Raw genomic sequence first — 19,506 nt, 5'->3', positions numbered from 1 at the left:
CACGCTCAGCAAAAACCGCTACAATAAAAAGATTCTCTTGTTTCTCTCCATCTCCCCCATGTTTCCCACATATATATTTCTCTTTGTTCCCCCCAGTTCTAACTGTCATCCCCGCCACCCAGCTCCCCACAGCTGTTCCCCTCTCTTCAGTTGTTCTCTTCCTCCTTCTTCCTTTCCTCGGTCGCTGCATCCTCCATGTCACGTCTTTGCTGCACCCCGCTTTCTTAAGTCTCTGGCTCTTTAATTAAGACCGTGGACAGAAGCCAAAGCAAACCTGCTGAAAGATCTTCATCCGTGCTGCCTGACCCTGATCTTTCAGACCTCCCACCCTTCTTGTTTTCTAAAAAAAATCCAAACTGACCACCAGGGGATTATTCTATTTTCTGAGTATAAGTCGTACCTTTTTTTGCATAGTTTAGCCAGGGGTGCGACTTATACTCAGGAGCGACTTAGATCTTATTTTTGAAAAAATAAATATTAGTTAAAATATCTGTTATTTTCCCTCTAACAACTGGTTGACCTTTAGCGGTTGTTTCCCCAATGAAAATTGTTCATACATGAATTGATGTGGAAAAAGTGAGAAAGGTTGTGCTTCATTATGTGACATTTTCAAAGATGCATCACTAATGAACGACGTTAAAACCACTGAAGAACTTGCAGACTAAATCGCACAAAGAACACGGAAACCATTGAATTTCTTCGCTTTGACATTCGGAGCATGGAGGAGAAATCAAATGGCGTCAGCACCATGGTCAGCTCCCGCCGCGGCCCCTCGCTGTTTATATGCAATTCGTTAGTGATTTGTGCGTCGATTATGTACTTTTAATGTGATTTGTGCGTCGTATACGTGATGTAAGAGTTATGCATTGGTGGTACATGCGTGAAATGTCTCTTAGACAAACGTGGAACAATCGTGGGAAGACACAAATTTCCGTGTGCATCTTGCAAAAAGCATGCACAATGCGTAAGATTTACGTAATATTTGCGTAAAAACGACACAAAAATATGTCCGTCGGCAGAAACTTTCGATGGACATCTACGCACGTCGAGGAAATGCGAACACATGAAACATTTATGAATTACGCACATATCACACATGGATCGAAAAAGAAAAAAATGGGGCACATGGAAAATATGCAAAATGTGCAGAGCGTCTGTGTCTTAACAGACAAAAACCAGGAGTCTTTACTCCAAACATGGATTGATTGTGACACTTGTTCCTACACACCATAATAATATTGCAGAATATTCAGCACCCGGCTGTCTAATGTTACGAGGAAGCTGCTAATAAAGTTATTTAAGCGGTGGATTCGCGTTTACGATTATATTTAGGAAGTACCCCTTTAGTGATCGTCTTTTTTGTCATTTATTCGTCGCTCCTTAACAGTCAAATGAGGCTGAAGTTATGGGTTATGGGAAAATCTAGATCACTTTTTAATGATTCCTACATGAAATCTAGTGAACAAATAGAGTTTAAAGCAGCTGCAGATGTTTTTACAGAGGATGAAGAGAAACTTTATCCTCAAATGTTATTCAAAACACAGACTTCTTCATCCTTGTCCATGAAAATACTGTTAAACCGGTCTGTTGCCTGAAAAAGGTCGGGGACCGCCGCTCTACAGGACACATTTGATGGAGAAATCTGAAGAAGAAGGGTGGCGCTGAACATCTGCTCTTCTCTCCGCCTGCAGCAGACTTTTCCGGTCAGCCAAGGTCTGGGCTCCAGCGCAGGTCTGAGCTACACTCCGTACCTGACTCCCATGTCCCACAGCATGGGCCTGGTGCCCACAGACATCCTGCCCAGCACTCCCGTCATCGTCCCTGGCAGCCCGCCCGTCTCCGTGACCGCTGGCTCTTCCTCCAACCAGAAACTGCTGCGCACTGACAAGCTGGAGGTGACACACCCTGAAACCACCCCCTTTTTTTCCAGACGTTTCAGTGCATCACCAGTTACTGCAGTGCAGCGAATTGAACAAATTAAGGAAGATAATGTCTAAAATGAATACAAATTTGAGTTGAAGACAGATTAACATTTAAATCTGATGTTCTTTCCCCGCTATTTGTTTATTATTCGCTCTGCAGCATGGGACCTCCATCTGCCTGCTTGGCAAACAACTTTTTCAAAGACCAGCTTATTGTGAAAGAGAGTTGCCTTTTCCCTCCACTATATTTATGAAGATAAACAATAATCTACCTAAGACCTGGAGGTGATGCGTGGGTGTACGCCTGTGTCTGTTTTTCTGCAGGAGAGCTGTCACTTAGCAACTGAATAGAGCTGGCTCTAATTAAACAGTGTCCCTGTGGGACACGTATGCACTCCTACACAAAGCTGTCGTGTATGTGCGCTCGTGTGTGCGGACGGTTTTATATATGTTTGTGTGGACGCTCCAGTTTGTGTTTTAGCGACAACCAGTTCAGAGATTCTGCAGAGATGAGGTTTTTAAGTAATTCATCCGCTAAAATTGCCGTGCAATTTAATTTGTGGCTTTTTGTTTGTTTATTTTCATGAATCTGCAGCAGAAATATTATGGCAATGTGTTTGGTAAAGATAAGTTAAAACCTATTTTTTTAAAATTCTCTTTTATGCTTTATTTCAAACTAAAAGCTCAGCTTTAAATTCATTTTATTTTTGTTGTTCTTTTAAGTATCCTATAAACTCAGTGTTTATAGGATACTTACGTCAAATCGAAGTGCAATGAACCCATCCTGGTGAATGTGTTGAAACAGACATTTTTGGACAAAATCCCCACCAACTTGCATTCATATTGTGGATTTCACTGATTATTACTGCAACATTTAAAGAAACAAAAACAAATTTTAACTTAAATCCGTCAAAGTATTAAAGCAAGGTTCAAACAAGTACACATAGGACTAAACAAGGGACTTACACACTCTTAAAATAAACCAGATTAATATCACTCCTGCTGTCGTCCCAAAAGCAGAGAGTTTGTGGGTACAGACAGATGAGCGGAAACGTACATACATTTGAAACAAATAACACCTCAACCGATCAAAAACGACAACGTAAAAAAACTAGGCTAATTAAAATCTATTAGCTTTAGCCTTTTGGACAGTAAGGCTAAAAACCTAAACTAAATTTAAGCATAATACGGTTCTTAAAGTGTTTTGTCCAAAAAGATGTCCTACATCGGACAGGGGAGTCGCCTATTTTGAACCCAAACAGTTATTTTCTTAGCAAACTTTTCAGTTTCTTAACTTCTCTCTTTTGGAACCAAACTACATGAGTCACTTTGGTGTGTTTGTGTTGTTCGTGTGAATGTGTTTGCGTGCGATTCTCCCGCTTTCCAGGTTTGTCGCGAGTTCCAGCGGGGCAACTGTGCGCGCGGCGAGACGGACTGCCGCTTCGCCCACCCCAGCGACAGCCCCATGATCGACACCAGCGACAACACAGTCACGGTGTGCATGGACTACATCAAGAGCCGCTGCTCCCGCGAGAAGTGCAAGTACTTCCACCCTCCGGCCCACCTGCAGGCCAAGATCAAGGCGACCCAACACCAGGCCAACCAGACAGCTGTGGCGGCCCAAGCTGCCGCCACAGCTGCAGCCATGGTGAGAGCAACACCTGTCCTGTAGTCTCTCCGAACTGATTTGACAGAGTTTCTGCTTTTTCTGACAAATGAACCGGTTTGGATGATTCTGTTTTACACATTGACTGTACGTATGAACAGGACTGAGTGACCCCCGTTCCAAACAGGAAGTGCCCACCGGCTCCAAGAATCCCATAGACTTCTATAGAGAAATACACAGCTTCATATTTTTTCTGTAGATCAAGTTATTCACGTTATAAACTGACCAATCAGATGCCTAAACAGAAAAAGATGGTCTCACGTTGAACATTAAAAATGTTTGATAGGTTTTGCGTAGCCCTCTGTTAAGTAATAGGAGAGTGGACTTTCAACAACCTCACTCCTGATTGGCCACTAACCATTTGGGGGATATTAGTGTTTACAAATGAAAAAGTTGGTTGTCACGTCCCTGATTGGCTTCTCAGCCATTTGAAGGTCAGTTCTTCCACTTAACCCTTTCATGCTGGAGCTGTTGCCAGCAACACGACACAACACGTTCTTTGACGTACCGCAACTCTTTGACCATTCACGCAATCAACTAATTCCAACAGATTCTTACTTCACTAGCGTAAACTGTAAAGTACTACCATGATGTTTTTATTTCGGCAAAAATCTGTTACAGGTATGCAACATTTTGTGGTAGTACTTTACATTCTACTGTAGATTGCTGTGTATCACCACCAACCTGTTGCAGATAGGCAACACTTTGTGGTAGTAATTAGACTTTGTAAAGTATAAAGTACTACCATAAAAAGTTGCTGATTGCAGTTGCCGATACACAATGCTTTACAAATACTACTACCATGAAGTGAAGTATATTGCTGCTAACCTATTGCAGATGTGCCACATTTTGTGTTAATATATGCAACACTTTGTGGTATTACTTTACAAACTACCGTAGAGTGGTGTATATCACCACAAACCTGTTACAGACAGGCAACTTTTTGTGGTAGTGTTTACACTTTGTAAAGTATAAAGTACTACCATAAAAAGTTGAACATTGCAGCGAATCTGCAGTTGCCGATACACAACACTTAATAAATAGTACTACCGTAAAGTGCAGTATATCGCTGCTAACCTGTTGCAGATATGCCACATTTTGTGTTAGTATATGCAACACTTTGTGGCAGCACCTAACACTTTGTAAAGTGCAAAGTACTACCGTAAAAAAGTTGTACATTGCAGCGAACCTGCAGCTGCCGATACACAACACTTTACGAATAGTACAACCGTAAGATATTGCTGATAACTTGTTGCAGATCTGCAACACTTTACTATGGTATTTGCAAGCGTTTCTGGTAGTATATGCAACTCTTTGCCGTTGTACTTTAAACTGTGTAAAGTACTTCTGTAAAGTGTGGTATATTGCTGCAAACATCTGATGCCGACACGCAACACTTCACCTAAAGTACTACTGTCAAGTGTTGCATATCACTGCAAACTTGTTGCAAATATTTACATTTTTATATCGTAAAGTACTACCGTAAAACGTTGTGGTACAAGTGTGATTGCAAGTGTAGAGCAACTTATTCAAGGTAGGGGCGTGGCCTTCCAAAAAGCTCACTCCTGATTGATGAGGGTGGTTGCCATAGAAATAATGACCGACTCGGACTAATCACTCTTTACTGACAGCGTCTGGCTTCAACATAGCGGCGTCCGTATTGTGAATTGACTTAATTTCGTCGGAGCCAGCAGTCCAGTCCAGTTCTCATATACAGTCAATGGTTTCGTAGTGTTATTTGTTTGCTTTTGATTTCTTCGCAGGATAGCAAAATATATCTGACATCTCCCTTTTTGTTTTTTAGTTTTTTAGTGAAAACACAGGCAGCCACACAGGTCTATGCACATATTTATGTAATACGTTTGGTTGATTTCCTCGCATATCATTAAATGTGGAGCCCTGCTTTATTACTCTCTAAAACAGTTATCTATATGATTTCCCTTTATTTGGGGGGGGTGAGGGTGTTCGAGCCGAATCAGAACCGAAGCATGCCCACCTCTGCTGGCTTTTTTCCCCCTGACGGACCCAAAGTGCTGCAGCTGAGTGCAGAACCAGCTCCAGACAGAACTGAAGTCATTAGCCAACGCTGCGAGAACGATCCGCTGTTATCTCACTGCAGTCCTCTTATTGTCCAATGCCCTTGGTGCATTCAGAGACAATGTGCTGCCCCCGCTCCCCCTTCCCGCCTCCCATCGCACACCGCCTCTCTCGGTGATAAGTGTGCTTCTCTGCAGATCACTGCAAATTGAATTATGGATGAATCCAGCATCGGAGGGGGGGAGGGGGTTTACAACCCTCTTCTACTTTTACTTTGAAAAGCTCACTTTGAAATTAAGCAGGTGGAAATCCAGACAGGTAGAACCCCCCCCCCAACCAAGTGGCTTCTTCCAATCGGGGCTTGGCTCTTGCACGCCTCGCACCGCATCAATGTGCTTGACTGACTTCCCTTTCCCTCCATGGCATGGGCATGCTTGACGCACTTTCCTCCTATTGGCTGCTTTTCGCTCTCTTTTTCAAACTTCCACGGCTGTTTTCTAACCTGCTGGAGCTCAACAGGGCCCGTTCCTCCTGGAATACTCCGATTTACCAGCCGACCTCCGGTCGGTGCTAGAGGTTAGGAGGGTCAACCGTAGGACGACCAGTTGTCTAGTCAGCACCTTTAATCCAATTTTCCTTCAGGAGTTAGCCGTAAGCCAAAGCCCATTTTCCACCAGCCGTAATACCTGATGCAGGGCGGCAAATCCATTTTTACTTTTTAAAAAGTAAATCAGATAGAGTGCTGATAGTCTCAGCGTCAGATCATATTACCCAGATGATGTTGTTCTTTTTATGTGTTTGCTCACCGCGCCGCGACCTTCTCTGCTTCTCACGGACCGTGTCCCATCGGAACTAACCCCGTCTGCGTCAGCGATGCAGGAACCAGTCCTGCCAGGCTTTAGGGGAACCCGGAGGCGTGTGCATGGACCCCTAACAGCGCGGCGCTCATCACATCCATGTCACGTTTTTTTGCTTTGAAACCCCCTCCAGCAGCCACATTCAAGGTCATGCAAAAATAAACAGAGCTCCACATTCTAGGTCCACACTGAGTTTTCTTCAGTGCTGCAAAAACTTGTTTAACTTCAGCACACATTAACCCAACAGGTATTATTTGATCCATATAGAGAATCACATGATGATATATTTTCCTCTTTCAAATAAAAATTTGACTTTATTTGAGACCTTTTCTCTAAGAGAAAGCAATTTATCCAAAAATATGTTTTTTTTTTCTTTACTAAGAACAAAACTCCTTTAATCCCTTGTTTTGGAGTTAAAACTGATTTTTAAATGAAGGTTCCGTCCTCACAGCTGCTCGACAAAAACTACAAACAGTGGGTTTGTTGTCTCTCTTTTGCTACGTACACACCGGTGCTTTTAGCGTACAGTGTTCCACGCTGGACCGTCGGTACCCGATACTAGTACTTACTGTTGGGAGAGGCTTGGCGCCGGATGTCGAAGCGGTGCAGATCTGGTGAATCTCGCCCCAGGCTTTTTCTGTCACAGCTCCATTCCGAAATATGAAAGACTTGGCGTCGAAGAATTCCCGCCGGGAACAAACCTCAATGACTAATCTCTCCATGATAAATTTTCAAACGGTTGGTACTTTAATGACTTAAAAAGGACGGTATCCATACGTCAGTACCAAATACGAGTCGCTGATTGGACAAAGTTCCACCAGTTTAACTTTCAACACGAGTTTTGGACGCGTAAAAATAGAAGATTTCGGAACGCAGAAGCCCCAGATGTACGCGCGTTTCCATTGATTTTTCATTGGAAGTCCGGTGTGAACGTAGCTTTAGAGGTCTTAAACGCCTCCAAAATATAAATGTGTGGTCAATTTTGAGGTTGTTCGGTCAAAGCAGACCCAACTTTTAGCGATTTCATCCACTAATGTGAACCGGATCTTCATCACTGTTGTTCAGGAAGACTCAAAATCACCTGGCACAGATTCTCTGTAGATGCTAAGTAGCTGACGGACATCTTTGGTTCACCTTCCTCCTTCTTTTGTGTTTTTTTTTTTTTAGCTTAGCTTAGCAGATGTTCTTGCTCAGTACACCAAAGTTTCTTGCTTGTTCTTAACCAAAAGTAAATGTAGAACCGTTTTTTTTTTTTTTTTTTACTAATTCAGAAAGTAGCCACGTTTCTTGGAAGTAAAGGAAACTGATTTTTTTGTTTCTGTGCATGCCTGTTGTTTTGTATGTGGTATACTTGCATTCAGATTATTTTTTTGTTTTTGTTTTTTTCCTTCTCACCTATCCACAATGCAATGCTGTCCCCCATGATGCACCTCTGCTTGCTGTTACCTGTATGTTAATACGCTTGAATCCCATTGGCCCACTGCCATCATGTGCTCGCTGCCTGCTAATTAAAGACTCAGTCGACTGCCAAAGCAATGAAGCGACCCCTCGAGGCAACTGTAGACCTGGTACTTTGACCTTTCACCTTTTGCTTTGCATGTAGCTTCTTTAATTGTACTGTAGCCACTCACAGAATTTAATTTGGCTCTTCTGTTTTTTGTGTAAGACACTTTAATGTTTAGATTTCTGATTGAATTATGCATTAATGAAGTAATGTTAAAGTAGTCTCCTGTTATGTCGATGACTGTTGTCTTATTGTCCTGCTGCGCTTAGACAAATGAACAGATACAAAATGTTGCGTTTGCACACAGTACAAACCTGCTGTGCTTCTGTTGTGTATGTGTGTGTGTGTGTGTGTGTCTTAATGTGTGCATTGGTGGCTGTAAGGCGTTCCCACACGGCGTCCTCCAGCCCCTACCAAAGAGACCAGCACTCGAGAAGAGCAACGGAGCCAGCTCCCTGTTCAGTCCCAGTGTTTTGCACTACCAGCAGGCTCTGGCCAACGCACAGCTCCAGCAGCCCGCCTTCTTTCCCACAGGTAAGAGCTCACGCAGAACCGGACAAAAGTATTTGTGTACGCTTGCTCACTGGCAATGATATAACCCGTTTTTAATGGCAGGCTTATTTGAACAGGTAGAACAGGCAAAAATGTATGAATTGATCTGCATTTTTGCAGCAAAGGTTTCGACAGTCCTCTCCTCATCGTTACGAGTTGACGGGTCAAAACCACGGCTTCTACTTTAAATCTTCCTCAGGATTAAGTTCTGGAGGTTCAGGACCTAGATGCTCCTTTTCAGAGATGTTAGCTGGTTGGTTTTTACTACAATTTGATCGAATTCATGGTTCCTCTGGCGCAGAAATCCTGCTCTATTGCGGCAGAAACAAGGCCCCAACCATCAGGATTCCACCTCAATGTCTGCACTGCAAAAACAGGCCCCATAGAAAGGAGTTAAAAATAATTCACAAAATTTGAAAAATCAAGCTTAAAATAGCAACAAAAATAATTCTAGTGAGTAAGACACTTATTTACTTTGTTGTAGAAAAAGATTATTTTCTGGCTTTAAGGGTTTATTTACTTCCTAAAGATTCTGTTTTTGCAGTACGATGAGTCGGGATGAGGTTCTTTTCCTCCCAACACAAAAATGGCTTCCCCAGCTCTCTCTCCAAAAATCCCTCGTTAAAACTTCACATGGGAGTTTTTAATGTCCCTCCAGCTGCTTGTGAGATCAGTTCAGATCCTGCTGAGAAATTTTGGGCTGATAATCAGGATCCCTGAAGATTTAGGAGGTGAGGACTGGGATGAAAAGCCCTGGAAGGAAGGAGATTTTTTTTTTTTTTCAGCTGTTACGTCCAGGTTTTAGCATTTAGTTTAAAACGCAAGTCCGTTTATTACACTTTAATGTTTTTTTTTCTTCTTTCAAATAAACCCACCTTTAAAACCTAACTCAGTCACCTGTCTAACAGCGCGTGTCAAAAAGGGGTCTTTGAAGATGCCTCCCTGAAGGCTGTTGTTTCGCTGCCGCACGCTAACATTTCCAGCGTTCCCTGAATCCGGCGGATCGGGCGCCGCTCTCTCTGATATACGACCACGTCAGCGTGATGCATCTGCTCGCCCCGTGTCAAAGCCGCTGCCCCCCCTCAGCGGGGGGCCCCAGCTCCCATGAAGTTGTCCCCCCGTTTCTCCGTCTTCTTCTTGCAGAAGAAGTCGTAGCTTGGCAGTCGATCGCAGAGAGTGTGGTAACCGATAGCAACCCTCGTCCTTCCTCCCGCATTTGTTGTCATTTTTTCCTCGTACACGTTCACTGATCTCAGGCAGAGCTTCTTCACGCACGGCTGCTTTGACTTTCTGTAAAGTAAAGTAAATAAATGCTCCTCTGTTCATATTTGTGACTGAGTAAGGGATTTTCTGGATTTCGTGGCCTACAAAGCAGAAAGGATTTTTATTTTTATTTTAAATGACGTCATTTGTCCAGAACAACCAGATTAAAGCAATAAAGTCCTGACATCTGCAGGTATAAATAATTGGTAATAATAGCCGAGTTTGCTCTCTGTTTGAATGCATGAACTCATGAAGGAGAGGGTCCGCTTGCTTTGCTACGCTGCCTCGTGTTTAGCTGATGCTGCAGCTGCAACAGCAGCTTTTAGACTTTTTTTTTTCCGTTTTTTTGTCTTGTCTAACCTTGTTCTTCTCCTCCTCCTCAAATTAACCCACTGATTTGCCCCTCTCTCCCCCTTTTGTCCCCCCCTTTCCTGTCTTTTTCTCTGCATGATCACGACAGGGTCAGTCTTGTGCATGACTCCCGCTAGCGGTCTTGGTAGGTCCCGTTGTTTCTCTCACACACTTGGGGGGTGGGGTGGGGGTGTCTGCAGCCCTTACAGGTGAGATAAAAAGAAAAAAAACTCTTCTGGGGTCTCCATTTTCATGTGTTTTTGGGTGGAGGTGGGTGGTGTGTCACCTAAAGGTTGAAGCTCCGGGTTTGACTGACTGTGTTTCTTTGTGTGTTTTTTTTGTGTGTGTGTGATCTGTTCTTGTGCTTTGTGCTTTAGGATAGCTTCTGTTTGCTGTGTTTTGATCAGGAAATTTAAATCAGTTTCCCAGAGAAAACCTGTCTGATGGCGCCATTTGTCTCCCCACCAAAACAAAACGCAGCATCTCATTACCGATCGATAAAAACCTGGGGCTAAAGTAGCTCTAAAACCACGATTCAAGTGTTGTTTTACATACATCCTAAATCAAATTAAAGCTCCTTTCAATTACTGTTTGTAGTGCTGGTAGTAGTTTTTATTTATTCAGTTTTTAGGGTTCATTAAACTTTAAATTCGGCAAACATTTTTGTAATTTGTCACAACAAAAACCGACACATTTCCAAATGAACCAGTGCTAACTTGGAAATACAGAGGACCACAGGTAAAAAGCAGGTTAACTCTAATTGCACAAAAATGCTAAATGTTTGGTGTCATTTAAGCTCATCTCAAAGGGTCAATGTCATGTTTTTCTTAAGCCTTTCTGAGTAAACTACAAATATGTGGTTATATATTACCTTTTTTTATGAAATTTGAGCTATTTTCGCTGCTTGTTTTCCTACCCAGAAGTAAGACGACTCGATCTCTGAGGCCCCACCCATTTCATGACATCATCCTAAAGTGGGCCACTGCAAAAACAAACATCCGAACTTTTACAGAGGCGGATGTGCAGTTTGTGTATCTAAAGGAAAGCGTTTAGCCGTGACTGTTAGCCTGGGGGGCGGAGCTAGCAGCGCCGACTCCTCCTGGAAGGGGCTGTTCCTAACTTTGTGACATCACAACGTGAGACAATTTTGTGGATTGGGAGGGGCTGGATAAGGAGCGCAGCGTTTTTAGATGCGTGAACGGATCAAAACCCCACTTTGGGGTTGTTTTTTGTTAGAAATTCACATTATAATACACTTACATTACATTATATAGGCCTTTTAAAAACAAAAAAAATAATAATAAAACCTGTAAATCAGTGCAGTTTTTGTTAGACAGGCAAATCCAGAAAAAAAGAACTTTACAGCGAAAAATACGAACATCTAAAAGTTTTAATATATTAATATTTAATATCCGATTATGGGTGTGGTCTAACGACATCATATCCTGTGATGAATAGATCATGTGACCACATTCTCTTTGGTTTTGGTGAAAGACTGGACGCATTTAAAGGGATGTTTGTTTTCGTTTGGTGCAACTCTTTCAAAGAATGCAAAAATGATCTGTTTTTAATCAAAGGGGTTGATTGATTGTAAGTTCTCTGGGAAAAAGCAGCCAACTGATTGTCCACATAAATTTCCTTGTGATTGTAATCAGCTTCTCTCCTTTTTTTTTGTTTTTGTTTGTTTTTTCTCCCATGCCTCCTTTTCTTTCCTTCTGCCCCGGCTTTGCGTTGTGAACGGTTGCATGCCATCTGCCGGCGTAACCCTAACGATGGCTCGCTGGCTCTCTTTCACCTCCTCCAACCGCAACAAATGTCACCCGTCCAATAAAAAAAAAAAAAAAAACCTGTTACCATGGTTACCATGATGCTCCACAACCCTCTCCCATTGCTACCACCTTCTCCTACTCCTCCTCCCTTTTGCCCCCCCCCCGTCCTTCCATCCCTCGAAAAAAACAAAGTCCAAATGATGTACAGTGCTTCGCCTGCTACTGTCTCTGCAGCAACAACTCCTGCCACAAGTGTCCCCTACGCAGCAACAGCACCAGCCAATCAGGTTTGCTCCTTTTAAAGCTTTCTTTCATCAGTCCCCGGAGCTCTGAATAAGAACTGCCTCCTCATAAAGCCGAAGCTCCGCCCGAGCGAGCCCAAAAGCCTAGTTAAGCCCCGCCTCCCCCCACAAACAGCACTTCTTCAGAGCTCCCACATTTTGCAAGTAGTAGTTGTGTTACGTTGCATCACTTTTGCATGTTTTTTTTTTTGTTTTGTCTTCTTTCTTTTCTCTCGATGTCTTCATCTGCAGTAGGGCGCCTCATCTGTGCCGCTAAGCGTGCTCGGCAAACTCACAGAAAACACGCCGTCTCTCCTGCAGACCGCTCAGGGGTCGCGCCCTTTCACCCCGTCTCCGCCAGTTAAAAAAAGAGAGAAACATTTAGCCGCACGACGTCTGAAGGCAGCCTTCCGAACGTGGGCTGCCGGAGTGACGTGACGCACGCGGGTCTGGTTTCCAGCGCAGAGGTGCTTTGAGGACACGGAGGGGAAGCGGGACGTGCTCCACATGCTGACGCCGCGAGCAGCATCGTCTGAGCCTCAGAGTCCAGCATCTTCACATTTAAAGCAGAAACATCAAAATCCCTTTGAGTGTTTGATCCAGGAGGATCCAGTTTGGGCTTTTATTGCTTCTCATCAGCCAGTAATGCGCTCACTTCCTGTGAGTCAACGTCTCTTGCTGTAATTGGCATGCAGCAGCAGCAGCAGCGGCTGCGCTTTAAACATGCAGGAGGGACGAGGAGGAACCATGACGTCAGCCTTCCTCTGTCTGCATCCGCCTGTCCCGCATACTCCTTTCCCTTCCCTCCTCTGTCAGATTCAGACGCTTGTTTGCTCTTGTCATGCACTTTTTTTTTAATCAAATTTGGATTTTTTAAAATTTGTTTTTGATGGAGGTCAGGAGCTGCAGAAGTCAGACTTTTCTGGGTTTGCCTGGTAAACATTTTTTGTCCAATCTTTTAAACTAATTGAATCAAAATTGGATTAAAGAAGAAAGGCACGTTTCAGTCTGTCTGGCAGAGTGTGTGCTGGGAAACCAGACTGAACCCACATGAGGTCAGCGCGTCCGGTCGGCTCCCGGCGGAACGGTTGATGTGACGCGGCGAGCAGGAGCCGATGACGTCGTCTGCGCTCAGGAGAAACTTTTGCTGTGAGCTGTGAGGTTGCAGCGCCCTCTGCTGGCAGATCTCTGCGCTGCTTTGAAGGCCAGCTCCTCTTCATCCATGTAAAACCTTTTCCTCTTGACGTCATCTGCCTCACAAACTCACTCAGCACTGTTTCGGCTGACCAACAATCGCTTCACGCCCCCCCCCCACACTATTTCTTTCCTTGGTGTGAATGAGGAGTGATCAGAAATGACTCAGCAACCCTGAAAGTCCCCCCCCCCCGTGGTCTTTTCATTATGATTATTTTTTTCTAGGACGTACTTCCTGCCTGCAGGAGTTCATCAGAAAGTCGCTCCTGGTGGCGCAAAGCAACCCCCCCCCCCTTCACGTTGCTGAGAGCTTTCTGTTTACATGCTCTCTCTCTCAAGCTCAAGCTTCCGGGCATGAATGCCGCGTTCAAGGACACGCTTTACATGGGTGCTTTTAGTGTTCGGTGTTCACACTGGACTGTAGCTGCCTCACACTAGTTTGGTGCGAAATGTCCAAGCGGTGCAGATCTGGTAAATCCGGGTCCCGGCTTTTTATTTCACAGCTCTATTCCGATAAATCAATGACTTGGTGTCAACTAATCGCAGTTATTCATTTATCTTCCATGATTTTTAAACAGTTCGGCGTTTTGAAAAGGACCCTAAACCAAACATCGGTACCCAAGCCGAGTGGCTGTTCGGTCAAAGTTCAACAGGTTGAACTTTTAATGCATGTTCAATCGCTGCGCGTTTTTACGTACAGCCCAAAAACGGAAAACGTCTGTAGCAACGCGTGAACTGCAGAGTTTTGAACGCGGTAGCCTGAAACGTTCAGCGTTTATGAAAAACAGAAAAATGGAAGAAAAACGTATGTCAACTTGAATGTGATAGCCGGAAAACGCCGACGTACATCCATGAAAAAAAAAAGCTGAAAACAGCAGAAAAAACGTACGTAGCCTGAAACGCGGATGTACGATTATTGACTTCTTTTTATATTGAATGTGGATGCTCAAATGCGCTCAAATGCGTCATCCTAGTGTGAGGAACTAACATTTGCGGCGCAAGAAAAACGGCGAACGATACTTAGTGAGCTGTAGAACCAGATGGGACCAGGAAAAGGTGGATGCGTCCGTCTTCTGCTCTTGATTTACTACAATTTGACTAAAGAAATTTGTATACATTTAATTTTAAGCTTTTAAAACACAGATGTGGCACGTATGGGGCGGCGCCACCTGCTGCTCGAAGCATCAAACTAAATGTGAGCAGGTCTGCAGGACAACAGCTGTTTTCGGAGAAAACGAGACGTTAAAGTTTTTATTTGATCTCAAAACGGTCAGAAATGTTTGGTTTGTGTTTTCTTGCTGGTTCAACTAACCCCCCCCTCTCTCTCTCTTTTGTTTTTTGTTGTTTGTCCTCCAGATCATCCTGAAATAGTCAAAGAGGCGGAGTTTCACCAAGCTGCACTAGAAAACCCAAAACAGCCCCTCTGTAAATACTACCTAACCTCCGCTGTGGAGGTGCAGCAACCTGCATGCTAAGAGTGTAACCCTTCAGAATTTAACCGTAAGAACTGCAGTGCCGGTGTAACGCACACAAACACACACAAAAGTAACACACATCAACTGTATGTATTGCTAGATAAACAGCTATTAACACGTATGTACAGCAGGAACGGCGTAGAAGTCATTTTATCATCTCTCTGGAGGGATTTCCTTCCCCTCCTGAAGGTTTTTAAGTTTTTAACGGACCGAGTCGACCCGTTGCTATTAAAGCCCCACATCTGTCACTCAAAGTTGCATCCATTTTTGCAATTCTTTTGCCGTAGTGCGTGCTGCAACCTTTAGTCGTTGCAACGGCGAAGAGAAAAGCCTCAACCAAACCCGCGAGGGGGCGTGCACGAGGGTCCGGAAGAGGTTGAAGTGCTAATTCTAGACAAAAAAAAAGCAAAAAGATGACTTGAACTTCACCTGGAGGGCTATCCGTGACCGCCGGTCGTTCCTGTCCACCCCACCCCCACCCCCACCCCCTTCTTTATCGCCGACGATCCTGTTCCATTTTAGAAAACTGTAGAAGTGCCTAAACAAGACGATGATCATCACCGACATCCGCATGCGGGGTGGAGGCAGGAAAAAGGACCTTTTTGGGGATCTCTCCACATCCACAAGTGACTTTTACCAGGAGAGAGGAGAAACGACAAATCAACAATAGCTTTGTAGAATGTGTGGTGACCTCCGTCGTTTCTAAACGTGGGTTTGCGTAGTTTACACGAGGAACGGGAGCGAGACAACTGTATTGTAAACTGTGTAACGTATGTAAAAGTGTCTCTTATTTTGACAGTTTATATTCTAGAAATGTATTATTTAAAGTTTGTGTCCCCCCTCCCCCTCCCTCCCCCACATCTCCACCTTCAAGACGTCATTTTTGTGTTTCAAAGACGCTCAAACGTTCATTTTTCCGTGGATTTTCCAGACTCTGATGTGATGTCACGGTGCTCGATTAACATTGACAATCCACAGTCACGCGACGCAGAGCGGGAACTTTTTTTTGTTGCTGTTTTTTTGTTTTCTTTTCACCTGGAATGTGTTTGGAAAACTCGTGGAAAAGATGGTTCCCATCTTTACGGTGTCATTTACGTTACTTCTTCTTTTTAGTCAGATTTTGGTAAAAAAAAAAAAGAAAAAAAAAAAAAAGAAACTATGACATTGTAAGCTATTCTATTTTGAGATGAATGTAATTTATTGCGCTGCGTTCTGCACGGTGGCTCACATTTGGGGCGACAACTGTCACGGCGTTGCGGCATAATAGAGTTATATAGAGTTGGTTGTGTTGTTGGAAAAATAAGGATTACAAATTTTATTGTATAGATTAACCAAAACAACAACAACAACAAAAAGGCAAAAAAAAAATGTTTAAAAATAAATGAATTAATTTAAAAAAAAAAGATGTACTTTTCACTCTAGTAATGATAGTATTTCATAACGATCTAAGTCGTTGCCGTGGCAACCGAGCGTTGCAGTTACTAAATTTGGTATTTTTGTAAATGACATTGCTTTTTTTTTTGTTTTTTTTATGTGTTAAAACACTGTACCCGAGTTAGATGGAAGATAACGATTTTTTTTCTTCTTCTTCTTCTTCTTCTTCTTGACTGAGATTCTGACCTGATATTTTCCTTAGCAAATAACAGCCTCTATAGCGCTGTGACTGTAACACTTTTAGATTTAAAAAGTCATCTACGTTACATAGATTACACATGAATATAAATCTCTATATGAATATATGTAAGGACTAAATAATCTATGTATAAGTCGTTCTCCAAACGAAGGACCTTCACGTTCACGCTCTTATTTTGAAAGGGTTTAGGGGTGTACTTCTTTTTTTTTTTAAAGGAGGTTTTCGTCCGTCTGTTCACCAAAAGCACCGGGAATTCACCTTTTAATGTGTTTTTGCATGACAAATTTTTTTCTGAATGAATAATAAACACACTGAATGTTTCTAGTGATAAAAAAGAAAAGATGTCTGTACAAAAAAGAAGATTGCTCCGGTAGGAACAGATCCTTCTGGAGATGTTTTCCTTGCGGTTGGAGAAGAAACGTGAGCACTTTCTGAGCATTTGGTCACCTAGGCAGACTCAGCTTATCCAAAACACTTTGCCTTATCTTGAGTCCATCGTGCTTGAGGATTTTCTGTTTTTTTTTGTTTCTTTTTAAAGAGCTCTGTATGAAATTATTCACAACTTGAACGGCTACTCTCACCTCAAACCCCTTTCTGAGTTCCTACGGAAAACCTCTCTCTCTAAAATCTTCTGTTTTTCAACGTGTGCGCCACAAGGCCAAAAGTGGGGGCTGCAACAGAGGAGAGCAGTCGCTGGTCTTTCACTTTGTCCCATTGCCTTACCATGGAAGCGATGGATGTCAAGTTCTCAGCTTCAGCCAGCAGAGGGCGCTCTAGGGGATGCTGCAGGTTCTGAAGTGACGGCCTCTGTCATCCTGGTTGCAGCTCATCAACAGACAGAAATTCAAGAGCACCCTCATACGATTGACAGTTTCAGTGTAATCCTTTTCAATGTATTATTATTATTATGTTTTCATATATTTTGTGTTATGTTATGTTTATATAGTCAAATGTTTCTTTGGTTCCAGCAAGTTTGTGTAAAATTTATTGAAAGAAAGAAATAAAGAAATTCAAACTATTTCAGTTTTGTCTGAACATATTTTTTTGACAAGAAAGAATTTATGGAAGTCAAAAATGATCTGATTATTGAAAATAACTCATTAAACAGATGTAAGTTACTTTTTTTATACAATACATAGAAAGTATGGAAGGCAAAAGTGACCTGATTATTGAAAATCACTAACGAAACGGATTGAAGAATGTATGGAAGGCAAAAATGACCAGATTATTGAAAATAACTAATTAAACAGATTTAAGTTGCTTTTTTTATACAATACATAGAAAGTATGGAAGGCAAAAATGATCAGATTATTGAAAATAACTAATTAAACGATTTAAGTTTTGTTTTTTTATATGAGACATAGAATGTATGGAAGGCAAAGTGACCTGATTATTGAAAATAACTAACGAAACGGATTGAAGTTGTTTTTTGTTTTTTTTACAAGACATAGAATGTATGGAAGGCAAAAATGACCCGATTATTGAAAATAACTAATTAAACAGATTTAAGTTGCTTTTTTTATACAATACATAGAAAGTATGAAGGGCAAAAATGATCAGATTATTGAAAATAACTAATTAAACGGTTTTAAGTTTTGTTTTTTTATATGAGACATAGAATGTATGGAAGGCAAAGTGACCTGATTATTGAAAATAACTAATTAAACGGATTTAAGTTTTTTTTTTAAATGAAAACATAGAAGGTATGGAAGGCAAAAATGACCTGATTATTGAAAATAACTCATTAAACAGATGTTATTTTTTTTAACAAGACAGTAGAATGTCCGGAAAGCAAAAATAACCACATTTTTGAAAATACCTCATAAAACGGATGCAATTAGTTAACATATTTTGTAAAAATTTATTAATATGTAGTTTAATACTGATTTTTTATTTATTAAAGGATATTACATTCTAATTGAGTGACATTTAAATGAGCATAATCCTTTTTTTCATAACTTTTAGTCCTGTCTAGAGATAAAAAAAAAAGGTTTGTCAAGGTAGGTCTAATAGGAACATTTTATTAGGTTTTTCAATGCTGAAATGTATGGAAGACCAAATGTGACAAATTAAAATACATGAAAACAACCTTAATTATTACCTATTAAAAATACCAATTCAATTGTATGTAACAAAATCATTGATTCATTTTACTATTTTAATAATTAATGGGGAAAAATAAGTAAAACAAAAATTAACTCCTTTTCAAACGTACTATTTAATGATTTCAATTCCCCATGTTCCATATGCATAGGTCTATATATATTTTGCAAACCTTTTATGATTAATGATCCCAAGTTTGAAAAATAAAAAAGTCTCAAACCAGGTCGACCGTGAAGGTACACCATCACTTTAGCCGTCACATCGTGAAAGACTTCAGGCCAGACCAATTGAATCATCTGGATCTGAGGTAGCCCCGCCCACTGACTTTGACAGGTGAGTTTGACAGATAAAATTGATTTATGAGACACTGCTAACTCCATGAAGTAATTAAAAGTTTATTATTATTTTTTTTACATTTTAATGATTTCATGACACGTTTTGGTCTTCCATAGGTTATAGAGGAGTACATACATTTGCATTTTTGCAAATAATGGCCGAACCTGTCCTTGCATGACCTGATGGTGAGCAGCTGAAGGGCGAAGGAGGAGGAGGTGAAGAATCACACCCGATAGGTAAGAGCAGGAGCTTTTATAATGTGTAAAGTTCCCTTGAAGGTCATTTTCTAAATGTTTAAAGCGTCTTGGTTAGTTTAGAGCAAAGACGTAAATGGATGTCCGCTCTTGTCCAGACGTGTTTCCTGTGGGAAAACCAAAACGATAAACAAACCCCTTCAACGGCTTTTCCACGCATGGGAACGCTGATGAGCTGAAATTGAGTTTAGATTCTTATCCAATCAAGTTTGAGGACTTTCTTTTTTCAGTGCTATTGCATTAAAGCGAAGGGAAAGAAAGGACTGTTTCCCATGAAATCTCCCCTCCGGGGTCTCTTTGAACTGAGGA

The 19,506-nt window shown here is 41.9% G+C and overlaps 1 protein-coding gene across 32 annotated transcripts in view; it reads left to right on the top strand.

The window, feature by feature from the left end:
* LOC101165037 (muscleblind-like protein 2a) overlaps positions 1 to 17,522 on the top strand; it is a 54,604-nt gene extending 37,082 nt beyond the window's left edge. For 2 of the 32 annotated variants that reach the window (XM_078931422.1, XM_011485292.4), the window contains exons 4-10: positions 1,692 to 1,895; positions 3,310 to 3,570; positions 7,997 to 8,050; positions 8,370 to 8,520; positions 10,262 to 10,297; positions 12,114 to 12,208; positions 14,753 to 17,522. In XM_078931422.1, coding sequence (XP_078787548.1) covers positions 1,692 to 1,895; positions 3,310 to 3,570; positions 7,997 to 8,050; positions 8,370 to 8,520; positions 10,262 to 10,297; positions 12,114 to 12,208; positions 14,753 to 14,767 — 816 coding nt within the window. In that variant the 3' untranslated portion in view covers positions 14,768 to 17,522. Of the gene's footprint in view, positions 1 to 1,691; positions 1,896 to 3,309; positions 3,571 to 7,996; positions 8,051 to 8,369; positions 8,521 to 10,261; positions 10,298 to 10,529; positions 10,741 to 12,113; positions 12,209 to 14,752 lie in introns of those variants that run through there. The other 30 variants (XM_078931457.1, XM_078931460.1, XM_078931418.1 and 27 more) reach the window with 19 other exon arrangements.
* The last annotated feature ends 1,984 nt before the right edge of the window (positions 17,523 to 19,506 follow it).

The sequence above is a fragment of the Oryzias latipes genome, chromosome 2, assembly GCF_053564925.1.
Source record: "Oryzias latipes strain Hd-rR chromosome 2, Olatipes_Hd-rR_3.1".
Classification (NCBI taxonomy): Eukaryota; Metazoa; Chordata; class Actinopteri; order Beloniformes; family Adrianichthyidae; genus Oryzias; species Oryzias latipes.
This window is presented reverse-complemented; position numbering and strand designations above follow the sequence as displayed.